Below are 19,481 nucleotides of genomic sequence, written 5' to 3'. Positions count from 1 at the left end.
TGGGTTTGATCCTCAGCACCAATAATAATAATACCAGAAAACAATTTTTTATAACTCCTCCCCTGAGCAGATATTATCTATTATCCAATACTGTTTCACATGATAACTCAGCTGTCAGGGAAAATAACTGGCAAAAGGGAATGAGATTGCCCTCCTTAACCTAGATTAATCATAGTTCATCCCTGGGAGAAGGCAGATTGCCACTATGGCAAAATTGAGGGTTGATTTGCAGGGACTAATGTGTAAGCATTTAGACAGTCATGTGTCTATTATAACTTCACATTGCTGGTGCAGGCATGCGGTTCTCTATCCTTAGCAAGATACCAAGTTTCTCACAACATCCAAGCTTTCTAGATGTCCTGAGGTGACAGTGTATCATTAAAAAGCAGAGCCAGTAAATTAGCCAACTTGTAAATCTCACATCTTTTTGTTTTACCTGATGGAAAAGAGGCATCCTGGACATGGAATTGTGATGCCCTGGGCAGTGAGTATCAGGGCTGTCGATTAGGCTGCAGCAGAGGGGCAGAAGGAGCATGTAGGGAAAGGCAGGAGCAAGTGCCCCAGGATTTACATTTTGCTGTGACCACTGCTGTAGGAGCACTTGCATTCACTGGGAACATCTTTCTTTTTTTTTTTTTTTTACCTTATTATTTTTTTAAATTTTATTATTTTTTTATTGGTTGTTCACAACATTACAAAGCTCTTGACATATCATATTTCATACACTAGATTGAAGTGGGTTATGAACTCCCAATTTTACCCCAAATGCAGATTGCAGAATCACGTCGGTTACACATCCACAATTTTACATAATGCCCTATTAGTAATTGTTGTATTCTGCTACCTTTCCTATCCCCTACTATCCCCCCTCCCCTCCCCTCCCATATTCTCTCTCTACCCCATCTACTGTAATTCATTTCTCTCCTTGTTTATTTTCCCATTCCCCTCACAACCTCTTATATGTAATTTTGTATAGCAATGAGGGTCTCCCTTCATTTCCATGCAATTTCCCTTTTCTCTCCCTTTCCCTCCCATCTCATGTCTCTGTTTAATGTTAATCTTTTCTTCCTGCTCTTCCTCCCTGCTCTGTTCATAGATGCTCTCATTATATCAAAGAAGACATTTGGTATTTGTTTTTAAGGGATTGGCTAGCTTCACTAAGCATAATCTGCTCTAGTGCCATCCATTTCCCTGCAAATTCTATGATTTTGTCATTTTTTATTGCTGCATAGTACTCCATTGTGTATAGATGCCCCATTTTTTTTATCCATTCATCTATTGAAGGGCATCTGGGTTGGTTCCACAGTCTAGCTATTGTGAATTGTGCTGCTATGAACATCGATGTGGCAGTATCCCTGTAGCATGCTCTTTTAAGGTCTTCAGGGAATAGTCCGAGAAGGGCAATAGCTGGGTCAAATGGTGGTTCCATTCCCAGCTTTCCCGGGAATCTCCAAACTGCTTTCCAAATTGGCCTCACCAATTTGCAGTCCCACCAGCAATGTACAAGAGTACCCTTTTCTCCACATCCTCGCCAGCACTTATTGTTGTTTGACTTTATAGTGGCTGCCAATCTTACAGGAGTGAGATGGTATCTTAGGGTGGTTTTGATTTGCATTTCATCTTTCTTGCTAGTATTTTGATAGTAGAAATCTCATAATGAACATGTTTGGGGGGGCTGGAAATGTGGCTCAAGTGGTAGCGCACTGGCCTGGCATGCGCGAGGCACTGGGTTCGATCCTCAGCACCACATTAAAAAAAATAAATAAAGATATTGTGTCCACCTAAAACAAAAAAAAATATTTAAAAAAAGAAATATGATTGGTGTACTCTGTTGTTTTGTCTCACTGTAAATTGAAGATTAAGGGAATACATTATTTTAGTTGTGACTCTGCTAATAATACTTCTGTCTAGAGGTCTGTTGCCATTTCTGTGTTCATTGAAATTTTTGTACCCAAGAAAGGCCCCAGTTTTTTCCTAACAAATTAAATTGGTACAGTATATTCTTGTATAGTATATTCATGTAGCTCTGGGATTTTGAATTATTGAATATTCGTGATGTGTGGAAAAACATGATACACTGATCTCAGTCACACAAAATGGGATGCTGTGCGTGTGCACACAGGACCTGGAAGAACACATCCAACTAAGCTGCTCATGACTGGATGACTATTCTTTGCTTTTATTTTTCTGCTTCCTATAATGCACATATTAGCTTTTTAAAAAATAAAAGCTGTTTTAAAAACATGAAGGGAAAAAAGAAAAAGATACCAAGTTTTCCTTACAGAACTTCACAATGCTGGTGCAGCTGCTCAGAAACCATCTTATTCTGCTATCTCTTTGAAGTTTCATTATAATGATTGTAAGAAACCAATCCCAGGGTTACAGTGCTTATTATTGGCACAGGAAAGACTAGAAGGAAAATCTCTTTGCTCCCAGGCAAATTTCCTTTTCTCACTATAATTTATCTGGCCAAATTTTCTTTTAAAAGATCTTTTTAGGGAAAATCTTCAAATGAACAACCAAAGTTATTTAAAGTAAGTCAACAACAACAAGAATGGTTAGACAGTAAAGTAATAGAGGTAGACTTAATGGTGCACGCCTGTAATTTCAGACTGGAGAGCTGAGGCAGGAGGATCACAAGTTCCAGGCCAGCCTCAGCAACTTAGTGAGAACCTGTCTCAAAAAAATAAAAAGGACTGAGGATGTAGGTCAATGGAAAAGTGTCCCTGGGTTCAATCCCAGTATCCCTGCTCCCATGAAGCTATTTTTTCTGACACAGAGTTATTGATATATTCATGGGGTATCTCTCATATATGCATTCCTGTTCCTATCCATCCCACAACTAAGTTCCCTAGAACCATACTAGTTATACTCTGTGGGTGTGAACATTTTTGACTTTCTGATAGATCCAAGTATCATTCTGCTAGAGGTGGTGTTTAATATACCTATGGAAACAGGTTTCTGAAATACAAGTCAGGCCTCTACTAATTAATGACTTTTACTCTCTTCCCCAGCTCTGCCTCTTTGGACCCTGTCCCTTTCTAGAAAGAAGAGGAAATGACTGAGTCCCAGGTAAATATTAAATTTTCTCTTTGTTCCCTGCCTTATTCTGCAATGCAGTTTTAAGGAGATGGCAGTAATCCATATAGTAAATTAGAAAGGCCTATATAAAAAAAACATTTTCAGAGAAAATAGAAGATTAAAACTACGGAAGAGTTCAGATGTGGCTATTTTATGAAGTGGGTCCATTCAGAGAGATTAGGCTTCAAAAATGAATTTTCATTAAAAAAATTTTTAGTTTGTTGATGGACTTTTTTTGTGAATTTCATTTTTATAAGTACAGCAAACTAGAGCAGAAATTCATTACTTAATTTTCATTGTATGTACACAAAAAACAAACATTTCCTAACAGAAATAAGCTTTTCTTTTTTAAAAATATTGATTTTTTAGTTATAGTGGACACAATATCTTTATATTTATATGGTGCTGAGGATCGAACCTAGTGCCTCATGCATGTTAGGTGAGCGCTCTACCTCTGAGCCACAATCCCAGCCCCAGAAATAAGCTTTTTTTATTGCCACTTTGATTAATGAAAATTGTGTGACTTATTATAATCGATAAGCTAGCTTTCAGTTGGTCTGTTTTGATCAAAGATAAAATAAAGAATATCTGAATTGCCTTAGCATTAGAATGCAAGTGAACATCAGAAGAAAAATTGGAATAAAATATAGTATTTCATATGATAGAATACTACACAATAAAAAAGACTACATTACTGGTACATGCAACAAGATGGGTAAATCTCATCAACAGAGCAAAAGAAGCCAGAAACAAAAAGTATATACAAAAGGTTTCATTTATATAAAGTTCAAAAGCTAGTAAAACTAATCTACTTTGATAGAAATCAGAATAGTGGTTCCTTATGAGAGGGTATTTACTGGGAAAAGGCACAAATTAAGCTGAAGTGTTAAAAATGTTTAGTATTTTGACTTTGAGTAAACATGTCTGTAAGTTTCTCAAAAGTGTATCAGGTTGTACACTTAACATCAGCACATTGTACCACATTAATCTATGCATGCCATACCTCAATTTAAAAAATTAGACTATCTGAAGAAAGATGTGGGCTATGTGGCTTTCAAATGACCCTATGTAATTCTCTTTTTCAGTGGGCATTTGCTTCTGATAGAGCCACAATGTAAAGTAATAATTTCTGGTAAATTCTTGTAAGTGTAGTTCACTAGACTGTGAGCAGGGAGTGTGTTTTACTTTGTTTTCTGCCCTATCTTCATCACCTAGTACACATTTTGTTTGAATATTCATAGTTTTAATGAATTGAACCCACAATCCCTTATTTCTTTTTTATTGACCCTTAGACTAAGTGATATTCTATCTCCTCTTCACGGATAATTCCTTTTTCTCAGAACTTAACTCTTTTGCTTCACACTTCTTTTGTGATCTTTCTCTCTCACATTTACCCTACACTCTCAGATATTGAACATCTCTCTCACTGCCTTTTCACCCTCAGCTCAAAGCTTTTTTGTACTGAGATATACAGTGTGTCTTTGATCTCAGTTAATCTCATCATATATTATTATTCAGTTATGTAAATAAACCACATTTTATTCATATGAGTTCCTGTTAATAGGCATTTAGATGATTTTTATTTTAGAGAAACTATAAATAGTAGCTATGAACTTTATTGTAGATGTCCATTTTGGACACATGCACATGTTCCTTAGGATATATACCAAAAGATGAACTTCTGCATCATAAGTTATATATGAGGTCAACTTTTATTGAAAACAGTTTTCCAAAGTAACTGTCCACAAATATACCCTAACAATATCTGAGGGCTCCTAGTCACTCCAAGATAACGTTCTTGAGCGTATTTTCTATCCTCACAAGTTTGCCTTTTTGACATAATATGAATTCATAGGTGATAAGAGAAACTCAACTAAATCTGGGTCTACAAAAACTGTATTCTTTTTGATACAATAACCATAAATAAAATAAACTAATAACAATTTTAGTAATATATAGCAGATTAATCTAGTATTTAAATATATTAAAAGGCAGTAATTAAAATGAAATCTGGTAGAAAACTGGGGATATGAAAGAAATAATTTGCAATTGAAAAAATAAAAAGGCAGGGCTCATAAAAGTTACAAATAATGATATAAAGAATGTCAGAGTTTTACATAGATTATAAAATCTTCATAAGGAGTCCAAGAGGTGAATACTCTGATTATTTCCATGTTTCAAATACAATGGATAAAAAGGATAGAAAGATTAAGAAACTTGCTCAAGGTTATAGATTGTATTAGAACCAGGAGTCTGAACAGTATTAACATGGAGCCTTTGTTCCCAGCCACTTTCCTCTATGACTTCAGCTACCCTCATGATTAATTAAATGCAAATAAGATTTTTAAACTATCAGATTAATCTAATTTACGAAAGACCAATCATACCTCAGATCTGGTCACTGAATAATACTGCTGTGGGTCATGTAGCCCACGTCACGTTATCTCTTACCTGGAACTACTTTGGTACCTTCCTACTGATCTCCCTTCATTTATCACTGATCATCTGTAGTTCATTTTCTGTAGAACATCCAAAGGGAACACTGAAAACCTAAGGCATTAACTTCCCTGCTTAAAATCATCTCATGGCTTCCCATTACGCTTGGGATAATGTCCTTCACCAAACCAAACACCTTCAGGATATGCCTTCTGCCTCCATCTTTACCACTGTCTTGTGCTATACTGGTCTCTTATCTATGATGTTTCAGCCACACTGAATTTTCCCACCTCTGAAGAGATAAAGTTTATACCTAAAGAAACAACTTTAAACATATCATTATGTTCTATTATCCTGCATATTTTTTATAACTTTATTTTTTATGTGGTACTGAGGATCAAACCCAGTGCTTCACACATACTAGGTAAGTGCTCCACCATCAACCACAACCCCAGCCCACCATCCTGCCTGTTTATATGACTAGTTCCTTCTCTTTATTCTGGTTGCAGCTGAAATATTACCCTCTTCAACAGCTTCTGTTACCAAATTCAAAGTATATTATTTAAACCCATTATCTTATTACATTTTAATGATTTATTACTATTATACTTTGTCTTGCTTATTCACTCATTTATTTTTTCATTTCCGTGTGCCCTAAGTAGAATGTAAGTTCCAAGAGGACCAGAATGTTGTCTTACTGCTATCCTTAGTATCTAAATCTGTGCTGGACACATTCTAATAACTAGGTAATTTATTATTATTATTTTTAGTTGTAGATGGACATAGTATCTTTATTTATTTATTTATTTATTTAATGTGGTGCTGAGGATCAAACCCAGGACCTCACACCTTTGAGGCAAGTGCTCTACCACTGAGCTACAGCCTCAGCCCTCAGTCATTTATTTTGTAATTTAAAAATAACCCCAGAGCTCAAGTAAGAATTTCATAATATTCATAATGAAAAACCTCAAGTACCCCTAGACCCTAAATTAGTCTGTAAGCTATTAAACAATATTTTAATTTTTAACCTTTATGAGCTTCTCTCATATGTGGATATTAGAGAGAAAAATGCAAGAAAACAAAAAGAAGGGGAGGGCTGTGGCTGTGGCTTAGTGGTAGTGCACTTGCCTGGCATGTGTAAGGCACTGGGTTCGAGACTCAGCACCACACATTAATGAATAAAATAAATGTCAACCAACAACTAAAGAAATATTATTTTTAAAATATCTTTATTTTATTGTTTATTTTTATGTGATGCTAAGGATTTAACCTAGTGCTTCACACATGTGAGGCAAGTGCTCTGGCACTGAGCTACAGCTATAACCCTACAGAATTATTTTTTAAAATTAAAAAAAAATAGATGGGTGCATTGGCACATGCTTGGAATGCCAGCAGCTCGGAGACTAAGTCAGGAGGATCTCAAGTTCAAAGCCAGCCTCAACAAAAGTGAACAACTTGGTGAGACCCTGTCTCTAAATGAAGATGTGGCTCAGTGGTTTAAGTGCCCCTTAGTTCAATCCCCAGTACTCAATAAGTAAATAAACAAACAAATAAATTAATTAATTAAATAAAACAGAAGGGAAACCAACAGGATAAAGGGGACAGGGGAGGGAAGATGGAAGGGAAAGCAAAGATATTGGGAAATGAAATTGAACAAATTATGTTAGGTCCATGTTTGAGTATATCACAATGAATCCCACTATTGTGTATAATTATAAACAAATAAATGGACTTTAATTTGGAAAAGTAAAATCTGTCAAAGACTATTTTAAAGAATGGACCCTGTCCCTTTTCCATTGGCTTTTCCTGCCTAGCATTTTTATTTTTATTTTTTTATTTTTTTTTATTTTTTTTTAAAGAGAGAGTGAGAGAGGGGAGAGAGAGAGAGAGAGAGAGAGAGAGAGAGAGAGAGAGAGAGAGAGAGAGAGAATTTTTAATATTTATTTTTTAGTTCTCGGCGGACACAACATCTTTGTTGGTATGTGGTGCTGAGGATCGAACCAGGGCTGCACGCATGCCAGGCGAGCGCGCTACCGCTTGAGCCACATCCCCAGCCCTATTTTTATTTTTTTAATGTTTATTTTTTAGGTGTAGATGGACACAACACAATGCCTTTATTTTTATGTGGTGCTGAGGATTGAACCTGGGTCCCGCCCGTGCTAGGCAAGCGCTCTATCTAGCTTTTTTAAAAAATAACTTTCCTAAATATAGGATTCTTTATTTAAAGCTGCTTTTTTTTTCTTTCAACAGTTTGAATATATTATCCCTTTGTTATTTGGTCTCCATTGATTCAGCTGTTAATTTTATTGTGATTCCCTTGAAGATAATGAAGTTTTTCACTTGCTGCTGTAAGATTTTATCTTTACTTCAACCTTGAACTATGATGTGTCTAGATGTGTACCTAGATTGTTTATCCTAGTTGGAGTTTGTCTAGCTCCTTGGATATCAGTGTTAGTGTTTTTCACCAAATTTAGTAAGTTTTAGTCATTATTTCTTACAATATTTTCATGTACTTTCCTCTCTTTAAAACTTCATCCTTGGGCTGGGGTTGTGGCTCAGTGGTAGAGTGCTTGTCTGGCATGTGTGAGGCACTGGGTTCTATTCTCAGCACCACATAAAAATAAATAAATAAAGGTATTGTGTCCATTTTACAACTAAAAAATATATTTAAAAAACTTAATACTTGGGCTGGGGATGTGGCTCAAGTGGTAGCACGCTCACCTGGCATGCGTGCTGTCCGGGTTCGATCCTCAGCACCACATACAAACAAAGATGTTGTGTCTGCCGAAAACTAAACAATATATATTAAAAAATTCTCCCCCCTCTCTCTTTAAAAAAAACTTAATACTTTAGTACTGAAATCATATATATTTTGATGCTTTTACTGATGTCTCATATTCCTCTGTTTGTATTTACTTCATGCTTTTTTCCTTCTTCAAAATGCATAATTTCTGTATTATGTGATAGATATTTTGTATTTTATTGATGCATTATAACTATACATAATAGTGGGACTTGTTGTTATGTATTTGTACATGCACACAATATAACAATGTCACCAGTTTCTTTCCCAAGGACCTCCCCCTTTCCTTCCCCTCTTCCCTCACCCTGCTCCCCTTCCTCTACTCTTGTGGTCTCCCTTCTGTTTTCATGAGATTCCTCACCTTCCTTTTCTCTCTTAAGAGCTTCTGCTTATGAGAGAAGACATGACCTTTGACTGAGTTTGGCTTATTTCAGTTAACATAATGCTCTCAATTCCATTCATGTTCCTGCAAATGCCACAATTGCAGATTCTTTCTTCTGCCAACTCAGACTGTTCTGTGTCTGTGAGAAAATCTCAGCTAGACCAGTGAGAAGTTGCTGACCAAAACTTTTCTATTAGGGGGATACTGTAGGTAGCAATAGTCTACAGTCCAGTGCCTCCCCCATGTTCAGTCTTTGGCAGGGTGCAATGTTTGGCTCTCAAACTGCAGGCTGTTTACCAACTCTATTTGGGACTCTCAGCAGTGTATACCTCTATGGCTGCCACAAACATGGTACTTGAAGTGTTCTCTGCATGACGTGAGTATTTTTATGTGTCAGGATTATAATTAACTGCCTGTAGTAGAAATCTCAGAAAACATTTCCATAACAGGACAGAAGTTTATTTCTTGTGTTGAATTTTAGGTGATAGCAGACTAGGGCTGGTCCTCTACCTTCAAAGGCCAGGGAACAAGATTCCTTCTGTTTTATTGCTCTGCCATTCTCAATAGTTGACTCCCACCTCATCATTCCACATGGTTACACTTGCCCTAGCATCATAATTATTTCAAGTGTCCTGACCTTCAGTAGGAAAGGTTTCCTAGAGATGATATCCCATCAGTGCCGAAGCTTTCTCTGAACCCTTAGTATTAATGGATATTCATATTCATGGAGTCATAAAAATATCCTAAAATAAATTCTTAGAAGGGCTGGGAGTGTGGCTCAGTGGCAGAGTGCTTGCCTAGCATGTGTGGGGCACTGGGTTCAATCCTCAGCACCGCATGTAAATAAATAAATATAAATAAAAGGTCCATTGACAACTAAAAAATATATTTAAAAATAAATAAATAAATTCTTAGAAACATTGGGAATTAGCTGTTGGGGACTTCTATTTCATCCCATTTCTGGTAGAAATTCCTCAAAAGATAAGGAAATACGTTTTCTTTCTTTTTTCCAGTGCTGTTAAAGATTTTTTTCTTGTGTTCATATTCTTTGCGGCATTTTAATTTTGAACTAGGAGGGACTGTTAGATTTCTGTATTCAAATCACATTGCTTTTAAGAGTTTTTCTTGAAAAATCTCTCATTTCTGAAACTCACACTATAACTGTCTTCATACTATTTTCTCATAGTTGCAGTTATACTTCTAGTGCTGGCCATTTATCAGTGCATCATTTTTTTGTTGTTGTTGTTATCTGTAGGATTCTGTGACCCTCTTTCTCAATGTATGTAAGCTCTTTGAGCCATCAGATCTTATTTTCATGGTTACAGACACATACTAAAGGATGATAAACTAATTTCCAACAAAGATTTCTCTTCCTCTTGCAAGGGCATGGTGGACATGCCTCTAATCCCAGCTACTTGGGAGGCTGAAGCAGGAGGATTGCAGGTTCCAGACCAGCCTTAGCAACTTAGCAAGGCCCTAAGCAACTTACCAAGACCATGTCTCAAAATAAAACACAAAAATGAATGGGCAAGCCGGGTGCAGTGGCACATACCTGAAATCCCATTGGCTCAGAGGCTGAGTCAGGAGGATTGTGAGTTCTAAGCCAGTCTCAGTAAAAGCAAGGTGCTAACAACTCAGTGAGACTCTGTATCTACATAAAATACAAAATAGGGCTGGGGATGTGACTTATTGGTTAAGTGCCCCTGAGTTCAATCCCTGGTACCCCCACCCAAAAAAATGGGTTGGGGATGTTGTCCATAGGTTAAGACCCCTGGATTCAATCCCTGGTACCAAAAAAAAAAAAAAAAAAAAAAGAAAAGAAAAGAAAAAATTTCTCCTCCTTTTGAACAGTATGTACAACTGGTAAATTAATGTCCTATTAATTTAACCTCAGATTTATTTTACCGCTCATTCTCTCCCTGCTTTTGCCACCATCCAAATCCTGCTTTCATTTTTCCTGCCCTTGGTATATAGGAGGTCCCAAGTGAGTTAACTTGAAAGTTTTATTTTTCCATTTCTTTTACACTCAGTATAAATTGGTACCCGATATCTTCTCTTTAACCCTTGATAGTTATTAAAGGTATGTACTTGCTAAATCAGTGAATGAACATGAACTGACAGAATGTTTCTAATATTATTGTTGTTGTTTTGTTTGTTTTGGTTCTTTGGAAAATAATAACAGGCCAGGTTCTTTTAACCTCTTATTTCTGATAGTATCTGAAAAGGTTCAATATATTGTCAACATCCCCTGAGATGGAGACTTCAGATTGAACAGGAGTGTGTTGTTACAGGGAACAGTGACATTCAAAGATGTGGCCATTGCCTTCACCCAGGAGGAATGGAAGCAACTGGACCCTGCTCAGAGGAACCTGTACCGGAATGTGATGTTAGAAAACTATAACAACTTAATCACAGTAGGTAAGACTAGTTTACTATATAATTCAAATTCTAGAAACATGAATTTTTCCATATATTTAAAACCTATTTGGGAAAATATGTTTTTATATGGAAATAAACATTTTGGGAAAATATGTCTTAAATATATGGAACTTTTCAATTTTTTCTTTGTCATAGTTCTGAGGATTGAACCCACGGGCACTTTACCACTGAACTCTCTCAACCCCATCCCTTTTTATTTTTTATTTTTAGACATGGTCTTGTTAAGTTGTCCTTGAACTTATGATCTCCCTTCCTCAGCCTCCCAAGTCACTGGGATTACAGGTGTGCTGAACACTGTGCCCAGTGGGAACTTTTAAATGCTTTTTGGCTGTGAGATGCTTTTGTTCATGTGGCTGCTGACACTGCAGCTTTCAAAACAGAAGATCATCCTTGGTTATGAAAAGACACCAGGGCAGCATTCCCAGAAGCCTCATTTTCTTGTCTGTCACAAAGCCAAGTTTTCCTGGGCCAGCCTGGATTCTTGGTTTGTTCTTTATGTGCCCAAATCTCTGTTATTTGTTTGACAGGCTATCCATTCACCAAACCTGAAGTAATTTTCAAGTTGGAGCAAGAAGAAGAACCATGGGTGGTAGAAGAAGAAGTATTTAGGAGACACTGTTCAGGTTAGTGGGAGGGAACCAGACAGGTAAGGATGGGTATAAAACACTATGAATGGTTAATTAGTGAGCAGTTGATCCAACCCGAAATGTTCTCCAGAGGTATTTTCCAAAACCCTGTAGACTTTTGTAGTAATGTCATTTTTAAAAAATAATTTTTTAGCTGTCAGTGGACCTTTATTTATTTATTTATATGCAGTGCTCAGGATCAAGCCCAGTGCCTCACTAGGCAAGCGCACTGCCACTGAGCCACAACCACAGCCCTAAGATGTCATTTTTTGATAGTATTCTTTCCTCAGAACTTAGAGGTCTGGGTTGGCCTTCTAATCTGGGTGCTGGGCAGTAACCTTTTCTAATCAGTTTCCAACCCGACTTCAATAATATTCTGTTATTGTATCTAAAATCTCCCTGTCCACCTTTTTAAAAAGCATTCTTTACTTTTGTATACTGACAATCATGAACTTTGAGTTGTTCAGATAAATCTGTTGACATTTACAGTCCTTTACTTCCTACTCTGTTTATTGTTTGGATCATAGTCATACTTTCTACTATAGTTTTAGCTTTTGCTTTCATACTTCAATTATGATTACCTGCTTATCGTCAGTAAAAATTTTAGTCAATGCTGATTTTCCATTAGCTTCTTCTATATTTCCATTTTCTTCTATATTTGTCACGTACATAAGAGCACATGTATGATGTGTATATACATATACATGGGTACACATACATCTATACATGCATTTACATATATGCATAACATGCATAAACACATACACATGTATTTTTTTACCCTCCAAAGAGACTAATAATTTATCTTTCTACCAATAATTTCTGCTAACATAGCCTGCTAACATTTTAAAAATTCTTTGCCAACGTGATAGGTAAAAATAACTGTGATTTTAATTTATATTTCCTTTATTATGAATGAAGGCAAGTATTTTTTTCATATGTTTAAAATCTATATTTCTGGACTGAGGTTGTGGCTCAGCAGTAGAGCGTTCACCTAGCACGTGCAAGGCCCTGAGTTCAATCCTCAGCACCACATAAGGATAAATAAATAAATAAAGATATTGTGTTTAACTACAACTAAAAAATATTTAAAATCTATTTCTTTTTATAAACAGTTTTTTGACCTTTTCTCTTTTAAATTCTTAATCTGTATGAACTTTTAACACAGTAGGTTGACTGGCCTTCTATGTGTTATATATGTTTTTTCATATTTTTCCTCAGTTATTTTTTTATGTACTTTTTATCACCATCACTTTTTTTAAAATGTAATATTTTCCCACAGAAGATTGCCCTGTTTTACTCCTCCTTTATATATGGTGTAATTATATTTACATAATTGTTAGTAATGATTTATCTTCACATTTACTCCAAAATTAAATAATTGTTCCAACTTTGACATCAAGGCTTTGATGTCAGTGGCACACTGATATCATAAATGGAATTTGGAAGTGTTCTTTCATGCTGTAAAATAATTACACAGCACTGGTGTTATAATTTCCTTAAAACTTAGGTAGATCTTACCTGTTGAACTATGTGGAACACATGATTTTTTAGGGAAAATTTCCTTGACAACTCTTTTTATTTTTCTTTTTATATTTATATTATCCTATTCAAATGTTTTTGTCTTTTTTGGTATTATCATCTTCCAATTTACCTATTCCCCCCTTAGATTGTGTTTATGATCTGTTTAATGCAACTATTTTATTTTGTAAAGACAGCAGTTGTATTTTGTATTTTTATAAATTCTTTCTTTCCTTTTTTAATTTTTTTTATTGATTGTTCAAAACATTACAGAGCTCATGATATATCATCTTTCATACATTTGACTCAATTGGGTTTTGAACTCCCATTTTTACCCCAAATACAGATTGCAGAATCACATCTGTTACACACTCACATTTTTACATAATGGCATATTAGTGACTGTTGTATTCTGCTACCATTCCTATCTCCTACTATCCCCCCTCCCCTCCCCTCCCCTCCCATCTTCCCTCTCTACCTCCTCTGCTGTTGTTCAATTCTCTCCCCTTTTTTTCCCTCCCCCTTGCCCCTCACAACCTCTTATAATTTTGTGTATCATTGAAGGTCTCCTACCATTTCCATATGCTTTCCCTCCTCTCTCCCCTTCTCTCCCCCCATTCGTCTTTGTTTACTGTTAGTCTTTTCCTCATGCTCTTCCTTCCTGTTCTGTTCTTAGTTGCTCTCTTTATATCAAAGAAGACATTTGGCATTTGGTTTTTAGGGCTTGGCTAGCTTCACTTAGCATAATCTGCTCTAATGCCATCCATTTCCCTGCAAATTCTATGATTTTGTCATTTCTTAGTGCTGCATAATACTCCATTGTGTATAGATGCCACATTTTTTTTATCCATTCATCTATTGAAGGGCATCTAGGTTGATTCCACAGTCTAGCTATTGTGTCTTTCCTTTTTTTAAATCTTGCTGGATATTTCCAATAATTCCTGTGTTTTATTCCTCTTTGTTTTTATCCTGTACTTTCTTTAGAAATTCTATACTATATATATAGCTCTTTTATATTCTGTATTTCTGACAGTTCCAGTATTTAATTTTTTAAAGATATATATTTTTTTAATTTTTTAGTTGTAGTTGGACACAATACCTTTATTTTATTTAGTTTTATATAGTGCTGAGGATCAAACCCAGTGCCTCACACATGCTAGGCAATTGCTCCAGTCCTATTTTGCATTGTATTTAGAGAAAAGGTCTTACTGAGTTGCTTAGTGCTTCGCCATTGCTAAGGCTGGCTTTGAACTCACAATCCTCCTGTCTCGGCCTCCAGAGCCACTATGAGATTTAATTTTGATGTCTCGCTTGTAGTTGCTTCTTCATGTATTTGATTGCTGATTGTGAGTTCAAATGGCATTTATCCTGATTCATAATAATCTTGTTCTAATTTGAAGTTGCTTTCTCCTGAGGATGATTTGCACATGCCTCTGGGAGATAGCAAGAAGCATAACCAATTCATTCTTTGTAGGAGCCTCAGTTATACTTCAGTTAGCAGATTTTTGATGTTTTTTGTGGGTTTTTTTTGGCCTCAACACTCAGACCAAACCCATCCTCCAGCTTACTTACTAATTTCCTTTCCCAAATCTGTTTTTAGCTAACAGTGATCTTTGTTTTTTTCTTTAAAAAAAAAAAAGGCGGTGTGTGGGTGTATGTGCTGGGGTTGCTCAGCAGTAGAGTGCTTGCCTCGCACATAGGAGACCCTGGGTTCGTTCCTCAGCACCACATAAAAATAAATAAGTGAAATAAAGGTATTGTGTCCAACTACAATTAAAAAGGAAAAAAAAAAAACACCTGGGGATTGAACCCAGGGGACCTTTACCACTGGAGCTACATTCCCATCCCTTTTTATTTTTGAGACGGGGTCTCTCTAAGCTGCAAAGGCTGACTTCAAACATGGGATCTTCATTCCTCAGCCTCCAGAGTAGCTGGGATTACAGGAGCATGCCACCACTCCAGATTTTTCATTGTGTGTATGTGAGAGATAGGTGGGTGATTTATATGTATAGAGGTTAATGCTACTTCCCACAAGCCTAATAATGCATCACAATGTCCATTTCATCCATCATCCTGTTGTTTTTGCAAGATGAGGTTATTGTACCATAATTCTGATAGTAAAGTCTTACTTTTTCCTGCTTGCATAATATTGTTTACTTCAGAGGTGGCTTTGTTTTCTTCTCTTCTAATTATTTTCTTGGTTCTACTGGTGAGCATTTTATCCCTTTAAATTTTTTTTTTAAGTTATAGATGGACACAATACTTTTCTTTAAATTTATTTTTATGTGGTGCTGAGGTTCGAACCCAGTGCCTCACACATACTAGGCAAGCGCTCTACCACTGAGCTACAACCCCGCCCTTATCCCTGTTTCTTTTCCCCTTGTTTCTTCCTCATGCATTCAAATTTCTATTTGGGGCCTAGATTTACATATGTTGTTTTCAATTAGCTTTTAAAAATTCATGGCAATATTTATTTAGTCAAGATTATCACCTGTGGATTGCAAACTTTTTTAGCTTGTATTTTTGTCTGCTTTCTTTATGCTAAGAGAATTTTTTTGTAATATTTATTTTTTAGTTTTTGTATGTGGTGCTGAGGATCGAACCCCGCTGCATGCATGCCAGGCGAGCATGCTACCACTTGAGCCACATCCCCAGCCCTTAGGCCAAATTCTTTTCTATTAAAATTTTGGTGATCTGATTCCAATTCTTTCTCATTTCTCAGTTTTTCTTTAACCTACTATTTTAAGAAGGATAATATTAGAGGAAAAAAAGGAGTGTTCTACTTTAGAACAAAGGTCAGCAAACTAACTAAGTCTAGGCCAGGTACTTTTTATTGTAACTAAAGTTTTATTTGGGACATAGCCACATACAGTTAATTATATCTTGTCTGTAACTGCTTGCACATTACAATAGCAAAGTTGAATACTTGCAATAAACTATGTAGCCCACAAAGTCTAAAATATTTACTATCTAAGGCTTTAAGAAAAAGTTTGCGAACCGTTATCTATAGAAATGTATCTCTACTTCATTTGGAAGCTCTTTTATTCTTTTGAAAAGGTTTTTTTGTTGTTGTTGTTCTTTTTAGTTATACAGGACAGTAGAATGTATTTTGACATATCATACATATATGGAATATACCTTCCCATTTTTGTGGTTGTATGTGATGTGGAGTTATACTGGTTGTGTGTTCATATATGAACATAGGAAAGTTGTCAATCCATTCCCATCTCCCTTCCCCTTCCCCCGACTCTTCACTGTCCAATCCACTGAACCTCTACTCCTTCCCTCCTGAAACCCTTTATTCTTGATGCTTGTGGGTGAATAAGTATGTTTAGGCCTTATTTCTTCTCATTCAGAAAGGAACTGGAGCTGCAAGTCTAAATATCACACCCTCTGTAAGATTACAATAAACCAAACTTACATCAACAGGTGAGGTGTTTTCTTGTTCAGTCCTGCCTTTTCTCATACATCAATAGTCTCTTTGATCTGTACTCCCAAATTCCTACACTGTAAGCAATGGTTAATTTATTCTGACATTGAAGGTGCGATTTCTTTTTCTTTTGATACTTCAACTGCTTTTTTGCCTAAGATCAGCATGAATAGCTGGCTTCTCTTGGAATCTTTCCCATTCCAGTCTTCATCATATTTATCTATATCAACTCATTTATTATAACTGGGTCTCCAGCTACCTCCTTAGGTCATACTTCTTTTCTGTAGAAAGGAAAAGATAACAAAGACTTTTTGTACTCCATCTAAAACATGGAATCTTTTCTGTCACATTTGATATTTTGGTCTTGTCTTTGAAGTTCTCTTTCACTTCTGCTTGGATAATAATCTTGCCTTCTCCTTCCACATCTTTTGCTTGATTGTGCTTCTCTTCTTCCAAGCACATGAGGTGACCTAAGAGCTTAGTATTCTGTCCTTATAACCTGCGGCTAAGCCTCTTAATATTCCTGCTTCCAGGACAGTTTCACAGGAATTTTTCCCTCGCTTCATGCTCAGTCTGGCAGAAAGGGAGAAAAATCTACATTTTGCCACTGGAAATATTGTGCCACTCTTTAGTATATAGACTTTCACTTATTCTCCCTGTGTTCAAGCCAGTTTATTTTTCTTTCTTTCTTTTGTATTCCTCTGCCTAGTCCCTGACTCTGGAGCCTTTTTTGATTTCATTTCTCTAAAACCAAAGAGTAGTCTCCCATCTTCTCTAGGATAAAGACATAATAGGCATCTCATGCACAATATAGGCATCTGTTTGCCATCTGGACTTGCAGTCAGTCCTCTAGTTTTTTAACCCCTTCATTCATTCTTATCTTTCATGGTACAAGATTTCTTTCTTTTTTTTTCTTTTTTCTTTTTTTTTTTTTTTTTTTTGTACCAGGGATTGAATGCAGGGGTGCTTAACCAGTGAGCCACATCTTTAGCCTTATTTATATTTTATTTAGAGACAGGGTCTCTCTAAGTTGCTGAGGCTGACTTTGAACTTACAATCTTCATATCTCAGCCTCCCAAAATGCTGGGATTACAGGCGTGCAACACTGCGCCCATGTGATTTCTCTTAATTCTTGAGCCTTTCTCTAGTTATGTCATGGGAATTGGATTTTGCTTTTTGATATCTTCCTCTGCAGACACTTGAGTTTCAGCTCTCTAAATTCTTTATTTCTAGTTGTCAATGGAGTTTTACTTTTTTTTTTTTACATATATTTATATGTGGGGCTGAGGATCGAACTCAGTGCCTTACACATGCTAGGCAAGTGCTCTACCACTGAGCCACAACCCCAGCCCTCTAAATTCTTCTTACATGTAACAGTTCTTCATCATCTTCCCATCAGCTAAAATTATCTTTACATTGGTCGTCAATTGTTGTCTCATTGGTTTTTGTCTTTGTTAGTTTATACCTTTTTATTTATCTTATTACAGTCTGGGGTGGAATAAGAGAAAAACCCATGTGTCTACTGTACCGTATTTAATTTTAGTTTTCCACTGTGTTTTACCCCCTTGCTCACTATATTTGTGCTCTATTCTGTCAACCCAGGTGGGCTCCTCCATTTTTATGCTCCAATTCTTAATACTACTTTTTACCTTCATGTTCTTATTTTATTGATTTCTACAATGTTCAGAACAATTTACTTATCCACCTTTTTGAATATACAGCACATTCTCATAGTACAACAATTTATATACATACATAAATATATAAATACAAACATACATATATATATATATATATATATATATATATATATATATATTTATTTATTTATTTATTTATTTATATTTAGTTTTAGGTGGACACAGTACCTTTATTTTATTTACTTTATGCCACGCTGAGGACTGAACACAGTGCCTCATACATGCTAAACAAGTGTTCTACCACTAAGCTACAAACCCAGCCCCTCATAGTACAAAGTTTTTAAAGTAGAAAAGGTAATTCTTCTCTTACCTATTTATCCTCTATAGTGGCTACTGCTAGGATTATTTCCTTTGAGCTATTACTTATATTTTCAAAATTTTATATTGAAATCTCTAACTTGTGATTAAAGTCATCTTTACATACTAGTGAATGTTCTTATCCAAGAATGTAATACCTTTTCCCAGGGATGCTGAAACAAAGTACCACAAACTGGGTGAGTTAGAATAATAGAAATTTATTCTTACAGTTCTGGAGGCCAGAAGTCTAAAATCAAGGTGTTAGTAGGGCCATAATCTGAAGAAGTATCCTTTCTTGTCTCTTTTAGCTTCTGGTAGTCCCACCTGTTCCTTGGTTTGTGACAGCATGACTCCAATCTGCATCTCAGTATCATGCAGCAGTCTTTTAAAAATATCTCACATTGAATTAGTAGTTTACCCTATTCTAGTACTACTTTATTAATCTTCAGTGACCCTATGACCAATTGAGTCCATATTTTGAAATACTGGGAGTTAGGACTTCACCGTATTTTTAATGGGGCCCGCATAATAAATACCTTTCCATTAGTTCAGGTATATATGTTCATTTTAGTTTTCTTTTTATGGTTTTTGGAAATTTCTTATTTTTTCCTTTTTTTTTTTTTTGTATATTTGTAGTCTGTGTAAATGTGGTTCTTCTTCTATTATATGTCCTTAATAGTTGTTGTGTATATTCAAAGGTTATTGAAACTGAGTATTAATTAGTATTTAGTGAATTTCTTACCTCTTATAATAACTTTTCAGGTGA

The 19,481-nt window shown here is 35.8% G+C and overlaps 1 protein-coding gene across 8 annotated transcripts in view; it reads left to right on the top strand.

Annotated features, from left to right (window-relative positions):
• LOC308637107 (uncharacterized protein) overlaps positions 1-19,481 on the top strand; it is a 55,935-nt gene that overhangs the window by 33,055 nt on the left and 3,399 nt on the right. For all 8 annotated transcript variants that reach the window (XM_081273233.1, XM_081273240.1, XM_081273237.1 and 5 more), the window contains 3 exons: positions 3,015-3,072; positions 10,994-11,120; positions 11,669-11,764. In XM_081273233.1, coding sequence (XP_081129359.1) covers positions 3,058-3,072; positions 10,994-11,120; positions 11,669-11,764 — 238 coding nt within the window. In that variant the 5' untranslated portion in view covers positions 3,015-3,057. The remainder of the gene's footprint in view (positions 1-3,014; positions 3,073-10,993; positions 11,121-11,668; positions 11,765-19,481) is intronic.

Source organism: Spermophilus citellus (assembly GCF_964194105.1).
Source record: "Spermophilus citellus genome assembly, chromosome: 18".
In the NCBI taxonomy this organism is placed as follows: domain Eukaryota; kingdom Metazoa; phylum Chordata; class Mammalia; order Rodentia; family Sciuridae; genus Spermophilus; species Spermophilus citellus.
Note: the sequence above shows the minus strand (reverse complement) of the source record. Positions and strands in the feature narration are given on the sequence as shown.